The 16,871-nt window shown below is 37.9% G+C and overlaps 1 protein-coding gene and 1 non-coding gene across 7 annotated transcripts in view; one reads left to right on the forward strand and one right to left on the reverse strand.

The window, feature by feature from the left end:
- The window catches only part of RAPGEF4 (Rap guanine nucleotide exchange factor 4), a 232,071-nt gene extending 230,568 nt beyond the window's left edge, over nt 1–1,503 (forward strand). For all 6 annotated transcript variants that reach the window (XM_065931769.1, XM_065931772.1, XM_065931771.1 and 3 more), the window contains one exon: nt 204–1,503. In XM_065931769.1, coding sequence (XP_065787841.1) covers nt 204–331 — 128 coding nt within the window. In that variant the 3' untranslated portion in view covers nt 332–1,503. The remainder of the gene's footprint in view (nt 1–203) is intronic.
- Nucleotides 1,504–8,567: 7,064 nt separating this feature from the next.
- Nucleotides 8,568–8,674, reverse strand: LOC136165623 (U6 spliceosomal RNA). Its single transcript, XR_010662629.1, has one exon. It is a non-coding gene; the product is annotated as a U6 spliceosomal RNA (small nuclear RNA).
- Nucleotides 8,675–16,871: the final 8,197 nt, after the last annotated feature.

The following is a 16,871-nucleotide window of genomic DNA, read 5'->3' on the forward strand; positions in this document are numbered from 1 at the left end:
TTTTTAAACAATATCTGATGCAAAGGAAAATGATTGAAATACATGATTCCAGGGAAGAAAAGGGTGGGAGGGAATATAGTGTGTTGAAAGGTCTTGATGGAAACCAGGAATCCATGATAAATGTAATAAATTAGAGAAAATAAAGCTGTATCTTATATGCATATATTATGCAATGCCAATCCTACTCTTTTCTCTTTCGATAGATCCTGATGCAGCTCAAGCTAATAAGAACCATCAGGATGTCCGGAGTTATGTACGGCAATTAAATGTGATTGACAACCAGAGAACTTTATCACAGATGTCACACAGACTAGAGCCTCGTCGACCATAGACATTTCAAGTGCCCAGAACAACGTTTGCCTCCATCCACAATCTTTCAAAAATGCCATTTATGCTACTACTGACCGTATTGTCACTAGAGAATTCTATAAAACAAGCAAAAACCCCTCCTGAGACATCTCAGGGCTGCATTCAGCTTACCAGCATCATGACAAGAGAAGAAATTATTTGACTTGCATCAGCTTGCACACTCTAACTTAGAAATCCCCTGTTCATAGTCACTTGATTTTATTTCCAGTTGTGCCATCTTCTTTGCTGAAACATAAAATAAGAGCAACGTGAAGCGTATGGTAGAAATATCATTGTCAAGAGAAGTATCAAGCTCCTGATATTTTTTCTAGGAGTAATTACAGGATGAGATGTGCTACAAATGGTATTTATTTGGCTACATCAGTGGTGGTATAGTTTCATAATTTCTAACTCAACGTCTTGACTTGAGCATGGGGTTTTTGGGAGGTGTTGAGGAATCCATGTAACTCCAAACTAGAGGCTGTATTCTTCCATCTTCATAGTCTTACCTCTGAAGGAATTGTACCTGACCACATTACTATAAAACATTCTGGCTATTTATGTAATTTTAGGGAAGACTGGTCTGTAATTTCTGAATGACTTATAGAATAATATTTATGTTTACAATATGACTTTTTAAAATTTACAAATCAGGATTGCATATATAAGAATTCCACTGAGAAACTCCAAGGTTCTTAAAATTGCCAGCGTTAAGATTAAAAAAAAAAAAAAAAAAAAGACATTTCAGAATAGCACAATATGCACAAAAAATTTTTCAAAATTATTTTCCTGGGCATTAAGAAACCTTTACTATTGGCTAATTATTGTTACTGATTTAAAAAACCCACATATTTTCTGGACTTAAATGTTATTACAGATACCTTAATTTTCAGCAATTGTTTTGCACTTTCAGATAGATTGTAAATAGTTCATTCAATCAATGGTATAGAGTTATTTATTTGCTACATATAGATATTGTGCCAAATAATTACTTTTTATTTATTTTATTTAGTATGTAATTTTGGAGTACATTTTTTCCTGTTTCCACAATTAGGCTACATTTAATGTGCAGGAATTGTATGTATGTATATCTTCTGTAAATAACAACTAGTACCTTCATTAAATATAATTGTGACAAGAAAAGATGTGTTGTTCTCAGTTTCTATAATATAGGAGAGATAACCACTTGATATGGTGGGGTCCTGTATTTTTTTTTAATTGAAATAAAATTCACATACTCTAAAAGTCACCTTTTAAAAGTATACAATTCATTGGTTTTTAGTATATTCATAAGGTTGTTCAACATCATCACTATATAATTCAAGCACATTCTCCTTATCCCTTAAATAAACCCCATACACACTAGCAGCTGCTTCTCACTTTCCTCTCTCACCAGTCCCTGGAAACCACTCCAGTCAGCCCTCTATATACAAATGAGTTCTGGTCTGAGAGTGCATTTATAAATCTAATTTTTTGTAAGTCCAACAAAATTAGCCTAGGTACCCAACTAACAATCAACTATGTAGTACTGTACTATAATAGGTTTATAATATTTTTCACACAAATAATATACAAGACAAGTACGAAAAATAAAGACAACATTTTTAATCTTACAGTATAGTACCTTGAAAAGTACAGGAGTAGGACAGTACAACTGGCATTCAGGGGCTGGCATCAGATGAACAGGCAAGAAGAGTTACTGACTGGAGGCGGGAAGGAGGGTGGGCCATGGTACAGATGAACGACGGTCAGCAAAAGGAGACTGAGGGCAAGCTGCAAATTCACTCACGCCTGCTGCCGATGAAACACATGCTCACATCTTTGAAAGTTCTCAACTTAAAGATTCATATATGAAAAAAAATGAATTAAAAAAAGATTCATATACAGGGGACTTACTGAATCTGCTTTGTCTATGAATTTACCTATTCTAGACATTTTGTATAAATAGAATCATATAATACAGAGTCTTTTGTGTCTGGTTTCTTTGACTTAGTATAATGTTTCAGGGTTCATCCACATTGTAGCCGGTATCAGTACTCCATTCCTTTTTATGGCTGTATAGTATTCCATGATATGGATATGTCACATGTTGTTCGTTTACTTATCAGTTAATGGCCATTGGGTTTTTGCCACTTTTTAGCTGTTAGGAATACTGCTGCTATGAAGAGGCACTGGATTTTAGAGCAACTATGGGTCCTACACCACTTTTTAGTGATTTAAGCAATTGGTATACTACTTGATGAAAAAATTTCCAAAACAATTTAATTCCCCAACCCATGTCTGTTTTTTAATGTCAGCATTTTCCAGAGTGTATTTCAGGCTATAATCCCACAAGTTCACAAACTGTCCCTTCCAAAACACACACAATTGCAGAATTAGACACAAAACCAAGATGACATCTTCAAAAACTTGGGGAACCATAATACATACCCTTCTTAGAAATGATTCCCAGTGTTCATTAACGTATCCAAGGCTCTGCGAAGTCCTGCTGTAATCCCTTTTAACATTCACAGTCAAAGGCCTCTTTGAGAAATGCCACAGCAGCCAAATGCCTTTCTGTCTTCATTTATGTAACAGTTCAAGGTCCCCAGGTACAGGGGTAATATTTTATGCAACATTATGCCTTCTATCCAGAGTCGAGCTGGAAACCTAGAATTTACCAGAGAATTTTAAAAGTCATCAAATAAATTTTATCGAAGTTATTATTCTTCAGCACTTTACCATCTCATAGACCTTAGTATCAGCTACAAAGTTTCCCTTATATAGTGTAATGCTTTTCCACCATTATATAGTTTTCCTTTCCTAGATAATTTTAAAAGCTGGCAAAATGATGCTGATAGCCTATCCCTTGGGAATCTTTGCACTTGTTTACTCTTCCTTACTCCTATCTTACTTAAAAGCTGATATTCTACATGACATCCTTCCTTTCTCCCAATTCCATGGTGACTGACCCCTTTTGACCTTATTTTAATTTGGATTCCACATTATTCAAAATTAATACATACTCTCCCCTTATATTCCCCTCGGTCTTCCAAATGAGAATAACTATTGCTATACTTAATAACGATAAGGGATTTTTAATTATGTCTGGCTCCTTTGAAAACGTATTAAATGCCATTATTCAAGGTAGCGATGGTGAAGTAAAAGAATTCACCCAGCAAAAACAGTAGTAGCCAAGCAACCCTTCCTGAAGCAGGAGATGCAGTTAATAGTTTAAAACTTGCAAACAAGCCAAGGGAAAATGAGATGCCTACAGTGTCACAAGAAGGATAATGAGGTTTGCTGGAAGATGTGAGAAAGAAGAAAGAATGTTTTTACAAAAAGCGCCTGTAGAAAATTATACATTTAAGTGTTTAACATACCTGCTTAGCACAGTGTACAGCGACTAAGCTTTTCCAGCAATTTTTGAATGCCATACAGGTTAGATTTCTCCTGAATTCAATGGCATTTCCTCTGAAATATGAATGCAAATCAATAACTACCAGTGTAGGGAAATTAAAAGAAGTGTCATTCTGGTTTCATATTGGGCTTATAATTTTTTTGAAAAATCAGCACAGAAAATGCAGGGTTGTAAAAATGAAACCCCCACCTCAATAGTTTTCCTTTACCTGTTAATCTAAAATGTACTGCCTCTCTTACTGTGGAATAATCTTCATTTCCTCCACTTGTCTTACATAGAGAAGACTGTGTGGTATTAGATGATCAGAGTACAGCATCAATGACTTAAAAACTGGAGAAGAACCTTTTATTAAGAGCTCGATATTGTCAGTTATCTTTCTATTCATTCATTCATTAGCCAGTAATGATTGAAGGGCTCATAAGTGAGTGCCAGGCCCTCAATGAACTCAGGATTCAACGTAAGGAAAAACTAGAGGGTCTGTGTTCTCCTAGAGCTTATCATCTGATGAAGACTGAAGAGTAATCAAATAAACAGAAAATATAAAGACACTTCCAAGGAAGGATGGAGGGTTGCTGGAACATGTAGTAAGAGGACTTAACCTGATCTGAGGCGAGGAGATGTTTGCTGTGGAGGAACAGCTGATCTGAGCTCTGAAGGATGAAAATGCTAACTCAGCAGAGAGAGAGGAGAGAATGTGTTCTAAGGAAGAAACCACCTCAGCAGCACACAGAAGGTGAAAACCTCACTGGAAGAGCAGGGACAGCAAGGGTGAGCAGGTGCAAGGTGTGCTGGAGACCTAAGACAGGCTCTGAGTGTGCAAAGCCCTGCACGGCCTTTCTAAGGAGCTGTCTTTTATCCCAGAGCAGTAGGAAGCCTGAAGTGCTCAAGGCAGGGGGCGGCATTTCTAATCGCAGCTCTTACAGGCCAGGGCCATTGCTTTATGATATCTCCCTGTGGATGACACATGTCGTACCTAATTCCTTAATTACTTATTATACAGGCTTAAACATAAGGCAGAGAGAATTGTGCATAATGGTAAATATTAGAGTAGTGGTGGGCCTAGATACCCATATAGAGTCACATACCCTTCTTCCTCCTGACTTGGTCCATACTGGGCTACTTTTTAATTTTTTGTTGTGGTAAAATATAGATATTATAAAATTTACCATTCTAACCATTTTTGAGTATACAGCTCAGTGGCATGAAGTACATTCACATTGTGCAACCATCACCACTATCCATCTCCAAAACTTTTCATCAATCTAAACTGAAAACCCCTATTATATAATAACTCCCCACTTCCCCCTACCCCCGGTCCCCAGAAGTTACAATAGTTAGTCCCATACATACGAATAAGTTTCGGTACGACAGTGTGTTCATAACTCCAATTTGTTCATGTAAGTACAACAAAGTTAGCCTAGGCACCCTAACACGATATGGTACTGCACTGCAATAGGTTTATAGTACTTTTCCCACAAACTACACACACAAAAAAGACAAAAAATAAAGAGAATATTTTTATTCTTATAGTACAGTATGTTGAAAAGCACAGTAGTGCAGTACAACAGTACAAACCTAGACAGCATATTAAAAAAGAGAGGCCTTACTTCCTACAAAGGTCCATATAGCCAAAGCCATGGTTTTTCTGGTAGTCAGATATAGATGTGAAAGCTGGACAATAAAAAAGGCTGAGCACCAAAGAAATGATGCCTTTGAACTACACTGCTGGAGACTCTTGAGAGTCCCTTGGACAGCAAGGAGATCAAACCAGTCAATCCTCTAGGAAATCAACCCTGAATATTCACTGGAAGGACGGATGCTGAAGCTAAAGCTCCAATACTTTGGCCCCTGATGCAAAGAGCTGACTTATTGGAAAAGACCCTGATGCTGGGAAAGATTGAAGGCAGGAAAAAAGGACAGAGCGTGAGATGGTTGGATGGCATCACCAACTCACTGGACATGAGTTTGCGCAAACTCCAGGAGATAGTGAAGGACAGGGAAGCCTGGCGTGCTGCAGTTTGGGGTCGCAAATAGTCAGACACAACTGAGCGACTAAACAACAACAACAGTACAACAACTAGCATACAGGACATGTTCATACCTTTGCAAGTGTCAACTCGAAGGTTTGTATGTAGAGGACTTACTGTACTCCACTTCTATGGATTTGGAAGTTACCTTATCTGAGTGGAACCATACAATAGCTGTCCTTTTGCAGACCTGAGGAGAGGACTAGGGTTGGTTGCACAGAGATAGGCCAAAGGGACTGGAGTGTGGTCCAGGCCACAACCAGAGATGTGCACAGGATGGAGCCCAGGTTTGCCATAAAAGCCCCATTATTAACCTGCATGTCAAGGGAGGGGTGGGGCCCACCATATCAGCCCCTCAGCACACTCACAGCGGGCATGGTTCTGCCTCTGGGAGCGTGCAAGCAGCCATGAAATTAAAAGGAGCTCCCAGCAGGAGCACTCCAGTAACATCTACCTCACACTGCAGCTCAGAAATGCATCTGAGGGCTTCTATTCCGACAACTGGGAAGCAGACCCTGACCCTAACAAACAACCCCAAAGCAAAGAGGAAGCCCTGCTCGGTGTCCAGACAACACACCACCCGCTGTACCCCCTAAGAAGGGGATCATGGCCAGCACACACAGAGAAAAGATGTGACAGGCATCCATACCAAAAACAGCCCTCACAGTAAAATTATTACACTCACACAGGCTACACTGGGATGCTCCCACATAAAAATTGCCCTTTAAGATCAAAGTAGATAACTGTTTCTCCTAAATTCAGGGAAACATGGAAAGTTAAGTAAAATGAAAAAGCAGAGGAATTACTCCCAATTAAAAGAACAAGAGAATTTCCTTGAAAGAACAAATAATGAAACAGACCTCTCCTGTCTACTAAACACCAAGTTCAAAATGGATGCAATATAAATACTGAAGGAAAGAAAGGGCTATCAATAGAAATAGGGAGTTCCCTGGTGGTCTAGTGTTTGTGACTTTTTTACTGCTGTGGTCCAGGTTCAAACCCTGGTCAGAGAACTGATATCCCACACACCTCATGGCATAGCAAGGGAAAAAAGAATAAGAAAGAAAGGAAAAAAGAAATACAGATCATTGTAACAAGGAAGTAGAAACTATAAAGAGAAGCCAATGAAAATTTTAAAACTCATTTGTCAAGACAAAAACTGAGCTAAAGGCAATAAGTAGCAAACTAAATAATACAGAAGAATGAACAAGTGATCCGAAAGCTAGAACAATGGAAATCATCCAAGCAGAACAGCAGACAGAAAGACAAGTGGGGGAAAAAAAAAGAAAGCAATAAGCAAGACCTCTGGGATAATTAGAGGGAGCCAACCTATGCATAAATGGAATCCAGAATAAGAAGAAAAAGGGGAATATAAAATATATTTGAAGCAATTATGGCTGAAAATTTCCCAAACCTAAAGAAGGAAAAAGATATCCAGGTACAGGAAGCACAGAGAGTCCCAAACAAGATGAACCCAAACAGACCCACACCAAGAACAGTATAATTAAAATGTCTATTAGTTAAAGTTAATGGTAGAAAGAGTCTAAAGGCAGCAAGAGAAAAACAAGAGTTAGTCACAAGGGAACCCCCATAAGAGTATCAGCTGATTTCTCTGCAGAAACATCACAGGCCAGGAGGCAATGGCAAGATATATTCAAAATCCTAAAAGGGAAAAACACCCAAATGAGGATACACTATCAGCAAGATTATCATATAGAATTGAGGAAGAGGGAACTTGTTAGACAAGCAAAAAAATTAAAGAATATAGTAAGACTAAGCCTATCCTTAAAAAAAACTACTGAATGGTATTCTCTAAATAGAAAAGAAGCAATAATAAATAGGAAAGAGAAAAATCACAATAGGAAAGTGAATCATTTAAATAAGCCAGTACGTAGATTTCTAAAGTTTTTTTTTTTAATTAATTTATTTTTTTTTTATTAGTTGGAGGCTAATTACTTCACAACATTTCAGTGGGTTTTGTTATACATTGATATGGATCAGCCATAGAGTTACACGTATTCCCCATCCCGGTCTCCCCTCCCACCTCCCTCTCCACCCGATTCCTCTGGGTCTTCCCAGCCCACCAGGCCCGAGCACTTGTCTCATGCATCCCACTTGGGCTGGTGATCTGTTTCACCATAGATAATATACATGCTGTTCTTTCGAAACATACCACCTTCACCTTCTCCCACAGAGTTCAAAAGTCTGTTCTGTACTTCTGAACAGTCTGTACTTCTGAACAGTCTGTACTTCTGAACAGACTTTTGAACTCTGTGGGAGAAGGTGAGGGTGGGATGTTTCGAAAGAACAGCATGTATATTATCTATGGTGAAACAGATCACCAGCCCAAGTGGGATGCATGAGACAAGTGCTCGGGCCTGGTGGGCTGGGAAGACCCAGAGGAATCGGGTAGAGAGGGAGGTGGGATGGGGGATCGGGGTGGGGAATACGTGTAACTCTATGACTGATCCATATCAATGTATGACAAAACCCACTGAAAAATAAAAAATAAAAAAAAAATTTTTTAAAAGTCTGTTCTGTACTTGTGTCTCTTTTTCTGTTTTGCAATAGGGTTATCGTTACCATCTTTCTAAATTCCATATATATGTGTTAGTATACTGTAATGTTCTTTATCTTTCTGGCTTACTTCACTCTGTATAATGGGCTCCAGTTTCATCCATCTCATTAGAACTGATTCAAATGAATTCTTTTTAACGGCTGAGTAATATTCCATGGTGTATATGTACCACAGCTTCCTTATCCATTCATCTGCTGATAGACATCTAGGTTGCAAAAATATGGAACACTTCACAAATTTGCATGTCATCCTTGCGCAGGGGCCATGCTGATCTTCTCTGTATCGTTCCAAGTTTAGTATATGTGCTGCCGAAGCGAGCACTCTAGTTTTTTTAATTGTGAAAGCAATCATAAGTACAATGAACAGCAAAAGGATAAACACGAAGATGTAAAAGAGGACATCAAAAGGTGGAAACAAGATGGCAGAGTAGATATGACCTCACCGCTTCAGATGAAAACACCAAAATCACAGCTAACTGCTAAACCACCATCAACCAAAACACTCCAGAACCTATCAGAAATGGTACCCTACATCCAGAGACAAAGAAGACTCCACAACCAGGCATAGGAGGAACACAGTCACAGGAAAATTAAATCCCAAATCCTACAGATGGGCAATCCACAAACTAGAAAAATAGTTATATCAAAGACATTCTCCCACCGGAGTGAAAGTTCTGAGCCCCATGTTAGACTCCTCACCCCGGGGGTCCGGCAATGGGAAGAGGAGGCCCACAGAAAATCTGGCTTTGAGGGTCAGTGGGGTTTGATGGCAGGAATCCCATAGGACTGGGGGAAACAGAAACTCCACTCCTGGGGGTGAACACAAGTTCTCTTGCACACCAGGACCCAGGGGAAAAAAGCAGTGACCTCATAGGATTCAGGGCCAGGTTACCTGCTGGTATTGGAGGGTCTCCTGTGGAAGTGGAGTGAGAGGAGGTAGCGGTAGCTCACTGCAGGAACAAACACAGGAGCAGTGGTAGTTTGGGAGAGTACTCATTAGCCTGAGCTCTCCTGGAGGCAGCCAAGACCTGGCCCCACTCAATAGCCTGTAGCGGCCAATGCTGAAACACCACAGTCAAACAACCAACAGGGCAAGAATACGGCTCCACCATCAGTAGACAGGCTGCTTAAAGTCTTTCTGAGGACACAGCTGCCCACTAAACATACCCTCTGACATGGCCCTGCCCAGAGGAACAAGACCCAGCTCTACCCACCAGTGGGTAGGAAGCAGTACCTCCCGCCAGGGAGCCTATAAAAGCCTCTTAGACAATTTCATTCACCAGGAAGCAGAGTGTAGAAGCAAGAATTACAACCAACCCTACAGCTTGCAGAAGAGAAACCTCAATCATAGTAAGTTAGACAAAATGAGACAGCAGAGACACATGACCAGAAGAAGGAAGAAGATAAAATAAAACCCCAGAATAACAACTAAATGAACTGGAGATTAGGCAATCTACCCAAAAAAGAATTCAGAGTAATGATAGTAAAGATGATCCAAGATCTCGGAAAAAGAAGTGAGGCACAGATTGAGATACAAGAAATGTGTAACAAAGACTGAGAAGAACTAAAGAATAAATAGAGATGAACAATACAATAACTGAAATGAAAAATACACTGAAGTAATCAATAGCAGAATAACTGAGGCAGAAGAATTGGATAAGTGAACTGAAAGACAGAATGGTGGAAATCACTTTCATGGACTAAAGTAAAAAGAATGAAAAGAAATGAAGACACTCTAAGAGACCTCTGGGACAACACTTAATGCATCAATATTTGCATTATAGGGGTTCCAGAAGGAGAGAAGAGAGAAGGAAAGGACCTGGGGAAATATTTGAAGAGAGAATAGCTGAAAACTTCCATAACATGAGAAATGAAACAGTCACCCGAGTTCAGGAAGTGCAGAGAATCCCAGGCAAGATAAACCCAAAGAGATACACATCAAGACACAAAGTAATCAACTGACAAAAATTAAAAACAAAGAATAAATATTAAGAGCAACAAAGAGAAAGCAACAAATAACATACTAAGGAATTCCTACAAGGTTAGGAATTCCTATAGCTTTTGATTTCTAGGCAGAAACTGCAGGCTAGAAGGGAATGACACCATGTATTTAAAGTGATGGAAGAGAATAACCTATACCAAGAATACTCTATCCAGCAAGGCTCTCATTCAAGTTTGATGAAGAAATCAAAAGCTTTACAGACAAAAGCTAGACTAACACCACCAGACCAGCTTTGCAACAAATGTTAAAGCAACTTCTCTAGGCAAAAAAGAAAAGACCACAACTAGAAACAAGAAAATTATGAATGGAAAAGCTCATTGGTAAAGGCAAACATACATTAAAGGTAGGAAATCATCTGCACACAAATATGATATCAAAACTAGCAATTGTGAGTACAGGAGAGCAAAAATGCAGGATATTGGAAATGCATTTGAAATTAAAAGACCAGCAACTTAGAACAACCTTGTTTTTATAGGCTACTATATAAAAATTTCATAGTAACCACAAGCCAGAAAAATACAACCGATACACACAAAAAAGAAAAAGGAATCAAACGTAACACTAAAATTAAATCAGCAAGTCATGAACAAAGAGGAAAGGAAGAAAAAACACCTATAAAAACAAATTCAAAACAATTAACAAAAGGACAACTGGAACATTGCTGTTGTTGGTTAGTCACTAAGTCATGTCTGACTCTTTTGCCATCCCCATGGACTGTAGACCACCAGACTCCTCTGTCCATGGGATTTCCCAGGCAAGAACACTGGGGTGGATTGCCATTTCTTTCTGTAGGGGATCCTCCCAACCCAGGGATTGAACCTGTGTGTCCTGCATCGGTAGGCTGATTCTTTAACACTAAGCCCCCAGGGAAATCAATAATTACCATAAATATGAACAAATTAAATGCTCCAACTAAAAGACAGAGACTAGCTGAATGGATACAACAACAAGAGCTGTATATACATTGTCTACAAGAGACCCTTTTCAGTTCTAGGGACACATAGAGACTGAAAGTGAGGAAATGGTAAAAGGATTTCTGTGCAACAGAAAATCAAAAGAAAGCTGGAGCAGCAATACTCCTATCAGACAAAATAGACTTTAACATAAAGACTGTTATAAGAAACAAAGAAGGACACTATATAACGATCAGGGGATCAATCCAAGAAGAAGATATAACATTGTAAATATGTGTGCACCCAACATAGAAGCTCCTAAATTATAAGGCAAAACTAACAACCATAAATGGAGAAATCAACAGTAATACAGTAATAGTAGGAGGCTTTAATACCCCACTTTCATCAATGGACGGATCATCCAGATGGAAAGTGAATAAGGAAACACAGGCCTTAAGTGACACATTAGACTAGACAGACTTAATTGATATTCATAGAGCACTCCATCAAAAAATCAGCAGAACACACATTATTCAAGTGCATGTGAAACATTCTCAGAATTGTTCACATGCTGGGTGACAAAACAAGCCTCAGTAAATTTAAGAAAGCTGAATCAATCATCTTTTTTGACCACAATGCTATAAGATTAGAAATCAACTACAAGGTAAAAACTGTAAGAAAAAACAAACAAACAAATGCAGAACATGGAGTCTAAACAATAATGCTACTAAACAACCAACGGGTCACTAAAGAAACCAAAGAGGAAATCAAAATTACTGACAAATGAAAATGAAAGCATAGCAATCCAAAACCTATAGGAACTAGCGAAAGAAGTTCTAAGTGGGAAGTTATAGCAATAAAATCTTACCTCAGGCAACAAGAAAAAGTTCAAATAAGCAACCTAAGCTTACACCTAAAGCAACTAGAAAAAGAACAAACAAAACACCGTTAATAGAAGAAATCATAAAAACAGAGAAGAAACAAATGAAATAGAGACTTAAACAACAGAAAAAAATCAATGAAACTAAAAGTGGTTTTTCTGAAAAGACAAAAAATTTTTCAAACCTTTTGTCAGACTCATCAAGAAAAAAAGAGAGGTGGTTCAAATTAATAAAATCAGAAATAAGAAAGGAGAAGTCACACTGGACACAAAAGAAATACAAAGGATCATAAGAGACTACTACAAGCATCTATATGCCAATAAAATGGACATCCTAGAAGAAATGGAAAAATTCTTAAAAAGGTACAATCTCGCAAGGCTGAACCAGGAAGACATAGAAATTGAAACTGAGGTTTAAAAACTCCCAACAAACAAAAGTCCAGGGCCAGAAGGCTTCACAGGCAAATTCCATCAAACATCTAGAGAAAAGTTAAAATCTATCCTTCTGAAACTATTTCAAAAAAATTATAGAGGAAGGAACACTCCCAAACCACTATCAACCTAATACCAAAACCAGACAAAGATACCAAAAAAAAAAAAGGAAGAAAATTACAGGCCAACATCACTGATGAATATACATGCAAAACTCTTCAACAGGAAACTGAATCCAATAATATGTTAAAAGGATCATACACCATGATCAATTTATGGTGTGGAATTTATCCTAGGGATGTAAGGATTTTTCAGTATCCACAAATCAGTGTGATACATCACATCAAGCCACATGATCCATCGCAATAGATACAAAAAATAAATAAAAATCTTTTGACACAATTCCACACCAATTTATGATAAAAACTCCCCAGAAAGGAAGACATCTGAACATAATAAAGGCCATATGTGACAAACCTAGAGAAGACAACATACTCAATGATGAAAACCTGAAAACATTTCCTCAGGTGCAAGAAAAGGATATCCACTCTCACCACTTTTATTCAACATAGCTTTGGAAGTCCTAGCCATGGCAAACAGAGAAGAAAATCAAAAAGAATCCAAATTGAAAAAGAAATAAAATTGTTACTGTTTGCAAATGACATCATATCACATGTAAAAAATCCTAAAGATGCTACCAGAAACCTAAATACTAGAGTTCATTAATGATTTCAGTAAAACCACAGGATACAAAATATACAGAAATCTTAGCATTTCTATACGCTGACAATGAAAAATCATAAAGAGATATTAAATAAACAATCCCACTTACCATTGCATCAAAAAGAATATACAGAAATAAATCTACCTAAGGAGGAAAAAGACCTGTACTCTGAAAACTATAAGATTCTAATAAAAGAAATTGAAGATGATACAAACAGACACATGCTAACAAGGTAACGCTCAAAATCCTTCAAACTACACTTCAGCAGTATGTGGACCGAGAACTTCCACATATACAAGCTGGATTTTAAAAAGGCAGAGGAACCAAATTGCCAGTACCTGTTGGATCACAAAGAAAATGAGGGAATTCCAGAAAAACATCTACTTTTGCTTTGCTGACTACACTAAGGTCTTTGACTGTGTGGATCACAACAAACTGTGGAAAATTCTTAAAGAGATTTTACCTATTTTAGGAAAAACCTGTATGCCGGTCAAGAAGGAACAGTCAGAATTGGCTGATTCAACATTGGTTCAACAGACTGGTTCAAAATTGGTAAAGGAGTACATCAAGGCTGTATATTGGCACTCGCTTATTTAACATATATACAGAGTACATCATGTGAAATGTCAGGCTGGATGGCTAACAAGCTGGAATCAAGATTGCCTGGAGAAATATCAACAACTTCAGATAAGCAGATGATACCACTCTAAAGGCATAAAGCAAAGAGGAATTAAAGGGCCTCTTGAAAAGGGTAAAAGAGGAGAGTGAAAAAGCTGGCTTAGATTGAAAAAAAAAAAAAAACAAGATCATGTCATCCAGTCCCATCACTTTATGGCAAATAGATGTGGAAAAAGTGAAAACAGTAACAGATTTTATTTTCCTGGGCTCCAAAATCATTGTGGACCATGACTAAAGCTATGAAATTAAAAGATGCTTACTCCTTGGAAGGTAAGCTATGACAAAACTTTTTTTTTTTAAGTCATTCAGTCATATCTGACTCTTTGTGACCCCTATATAAAGTCCGTGGAATTCTCCAGGTCAGGATATTGAAGTGGGTAGCCTTTCCCTTCTCCAGGGGATGTTCCCAACCCAGGGACTGAACCCAGGTCTCCTGCATTGCAGGCAGATTCTTTACCAGTTGAGCCACAAGGGAAGCCCAAGAATACTGGAGTGGGTAGCCTATCTCTTCTCCAGTTGATCTTCCCGACCCAGGAATCAAACCAGGGTCTCCTGCATTGCAAGCGGATTCTTTACCAACTGAGCTATTAGGGAAGTCCAATGACAAACCTAGACAGCATACTAAAAAGTGGAGACATCACTTTGCCAACAAAGATCTGTCTAGTCAAAGGTATGGTTTTTCCAGTAGTCACATATGAATACGAGAGTTGGACCATAAAGAAGGTTGATCAGCAAAGATTTGATGCTTTCAAACTGTGGTGCTGAAGAAGTCTCTTGGGAGTTCCCTGGACAGCAAGGAGATCAAACCAGTCAATCTGAAAGGAAATCAACCTTGAATATTCATTGGAAGGACTGATGCTGAAGCTCCAATACTTTGGAGCTTGGCTACCTGATGCAAAGAGCTAATTCATTGGAAAAGACCCTGAAGCTGGGAAAGATTGAGGGCAGGAGGAGAAGGGGGCAACAGAGGATGAGATGATTGGATGGCATTTTCGACTCAATGGACATGAGTTTGAGCAAACCTGGGGAGATAGTGAAGGACAGGGAAGCCTGGCATGCTGCAGTCCATGGCATCGCAGAGAGTCAGACATAACTTAGTGACTGAAAAACAACAGTAATAAACAAATGGAAAGATATATCACATTCTTGGATTGGAAGGATCAATATTGTTAAAATGACCATTCTATCCAGATTCTATGCAATCCCTAACAAATTACAATGGCATTTTTCACAAAACTAGAACAAAGTACGGAAACACAAAAAACCCTGAATACCCGAAACAATCTTGAGAAAGAAGAACAGAGGTGAGGAATTATGCTCCCTGACTTCAGTCTATACTATACACAAAACTACAGTAATCAAAACCACAGTACCGACACAAAAACAAACACAGTGATTAATGGAATCAGGATAGAAAACCCAGAAATAATTCCGTACACTTAAAGTCAATTAATCTACAAAAAAGGAAGCAAGACTACTCATTGGAGAAAAGACAGGCCTTTCAATAAGTGGTGCTGGGAAACCTGAACAGCTACACGTAAAAGAATGAAATTATTAACAGCACGTTCTTTAACACTGCATACAAAACTCAAAATGGATCAAACGCCTAAATATAAGACTGAAAACTATAGAACTTCTAGAGGAAAACAAAGGCAGAACTCTCTTTGATGTAAATCACAGTAATATTTTTTTGGATCTGTAATGGAAACAAAATCAGTAGTAAACAAATGGGACCTAATTAAACTTAAATGCTTTTGCACACTAAAAGGAAACCATAAATAAAACAAAAAGACACCCTACAGACTGGCAGAAAATATTTGTAAACAATGTGACTGGTAAGGGCTTAATTTTCAAAATATACAAACAGTTCATACAGCTATACACACATGTATAAATATATATACACATATATACACACATATGTACATATACATATATACATATATGTGTGTATATATATATATATACACAAACCCAATCAAAAAATGGGCAGAAAATTTGTTACATGTTTTTGCTCCAGGGAGCAAATAGGTGCAAAGCTCATCTCTGGAAGAGCGTGGGAAGGGATTTGGAGAGGGGAGGAAGGAGATCAAAACCCTATTAATTCTGACATGTACCCCATTGTTCACAGCAGCACTGTGTACATTAGTCAAGATATGGAAGCAACCTAAATGTCCATTGACAGATGAATGGTATTTAAATGTATACACTGCAATATTATTCAGCCATAAAAAAATGAATGAAATAATATCATTTGCAGCAACATGGGTGGGCCTAGAGATTATCATACTAAGTAACTCAGAGAAAGACACATGTCATATGCTATCACTTATATGCAGCATTTAAAAAGATGACACAAGTGAAGTTATTTACAAAACAGAAACAGACTCCAACAGAAAACAAACTTATGGATGCCAAAGGGATAAATTAAGAGTTTGGGATTAGCAGTCACCACTGCTATATACGAAATAAACAAGGTCTTACTGTATTACACAGGCAACTACAGTCAGTATCTTGTAATAAACAATAATGAGAGAAATATATATATATATGTAGCACAACAAGGTAAATCAACTATACTTCAATAATTGTCCTTTTATGTCTGGCTTGTTTCACTTAGGGTAATGTTTTCAAGGTTTATCCATGTATCAGAATTTCCTTCCTTTTTAAGACTAAAAAATATTGTACTTCATGAATATACCATATTTTGTTTACCCATTCATTCATCAATGGACATTTGATTTGTTTCCATCTTTTGGCACTGTGACTAATGCTGCTGTGTACATGGGTATACAAATATCAGCTCTCAGTTTTTAATTCTTTTGACACATACTTAGAAATGGAATTGCTGAACTTGTAATTCTATGTTTAATTTTTTGAGGAACTGTCATACTGTCTTCCACAGGGGCT

Source organism: Muntiacus reevesi, chromosome 3, assembly GCF_963930625.1.
Source record: "Muntiacus reevesi chromosome 3, mMunRee1.1, whole genome shotgun sequence".
Lineage (NCBI taxonomy): Eukaryota > Metazoa > Chordata > Mammalia > Artiodactyla > Cervidae > Muntiacus > Muntiacus reevesi.